General features: G+C 40.9%; 1 protein-coding gene across 1 annotated transcript; it reads right to left on the bottom strand.

The window, feature by feature from the left end:
- Positions 1–4: 4 nt before the first annotated feature.
- Positions 5–1,564, bottom strand: LOC103131551 (protocadherin gamma-C3-like; the record flags this gene model as incomplete). The annotated part of the gene is made up of 1 exon (XM_016666730.1): positions 5–1,564. A coding segment is annotated over exon 1 (1,407 nt), but the record flags the coding sequence as incomplete, so codon positions are not given.
- Positions 1,565–1,603: the final 39 nt, after the last annotated feature.

Here is a 1,603-nt window from a genome sequence, read left to right as displayed (position 1 = left end):
TAAAAATACTGGCTCCAACTGGGCTGTTTTCTTTCACATAAATATTGATCACAGAATCAAAGAAACTGGGCGCGTTGTCATTGACATCAGAGATTGTTACATTGATAACGCTGGTGCTGGACAGAGACGGGACTCCGTCATCATTAGCTACGATTGTCAGATTGTAAGAAGCATGTGATTCTCGATCAAGGGGTCCATCTACAACTAAAGAGTAATAACTCTTATAATTAGCATTTAGCTTAAAAGGAGTTGAACCAACAAGCTTACATCGAGTTTGACCATTTTTGCCGCCATCGTTATCCGTCACTGTAACCATAGCGACAACACTTCCTATTTCTGCATCTTCTTTAACTGGGTTCATCAGTGATGTTACAACAATTTCTGGGGTGTTATCGTTTACATCGACTACTTCAATCAAAAGCTTCCCATTGGATCTCCGAGGTGACGCACCTTTGTCTGTGACTTGAATATGGATTTCAAATTTTGACTGTGCTTCATAGTCTAATTCACTTTTAACGCTGATATCTCCGGTTTCTTCATTTATCAAAAACATATCAGATGGATTAAAATGTGCACGTTTGACAAAAGAGTAAACTACTTTACCATTGTTTCCATCATCTAAATCAGTGGCATTGAGCTGAATAACTTTAGATCCCACAGAAGAATTTTCGTCAACACGAGCTTTATACAGTGTTTTGCTAAAATAGGGTGTGTTGTCGTTCACATCTAAAACATTAATAATAATTTGAACAGTTCCAGATTTTGGAGGTCTGCCTCCATCTATAGCAGTGAGTGTCAGTTTAATAGTTGCTTGTTTCTCTCGGTCTAAAGCTTTCAGCAGCACTAATTCAGCAGATGCGCTGTGTTCTCCGCCGCTCTGTACGTCGAGGGAAAAGTACTCATTTACACTGAGCTTGTACGTCTTCACAGAATTGCTGCCTGAATCTGCATCGACTGCCAAAGGCAGCAAGAAGCGCTCGCCCGCTGGTGACGATTCAGAAATATTGAGAGAAAAATATTTCTCCACAAAAGTAGGCGCGTTGTCATTCACGTCATTAATCACCACCTCGATGCGTTTATGAACTACAGGATCACTCAGTATGGCCTCGATATTTAAAGTGCATTTAACAGGGTTCAGACAAAGCTCCTCACGATCTATCCTCTCATTGACATAAAGCTCTCCTGTTTTAAAATTAGCCTCGAAGTATTTCTTACTGTGTCCCGACACAATATTTAGATTCCTGGTTTGCAGATCTCGCACGTTGACGTTAAAATCCTTTGCGAGGTTCCCGACAACAGTTCCTTTGTCCGCCTCCTCGTTGATAGAGTAGGATATCTGAGCTGCAGACCAGTCGGATGCAAACAACATGACCAGGAAAAATAAGATCTCATCATTCCTTCTTCTGCTCATCGCTGATTCAAGAGAAATAGACGATGTCCTAACCGTTTCTGAAGTGACACCACTCGATCGGAACAATTGTCACAACAAATGATTCCACTCCCCGACTCTCAACCATGATTCCTTCTCCTCAAACAAAGCACACATAGTCTGCTGTGACGCAAAAAAGAAAGGAGGAGACTAAAAATAAAGAGTTTTCAAAAT

Source organism: Poecilia formosa, unplaced genomic scaffold, assembly GCF_000485575.1.
Source record: "Poecilia formosa unplaced genomic scaffold, Poecilia_formosa-5.1.2 Scaffold786, whole genome shotgun sequence".
Lineage (NCBI taxonomy): Eukaryota > Metazoa > Chordata > Actinopteri > Cyprinodontiformes > Poeciliidae > Poecilia > Poecilia formosa.
The sequence above is the reverse complement of the archived record's forward strand: the minus strand, read 5'-3'. Positions and strand labels throughout refer to the sequence as shown.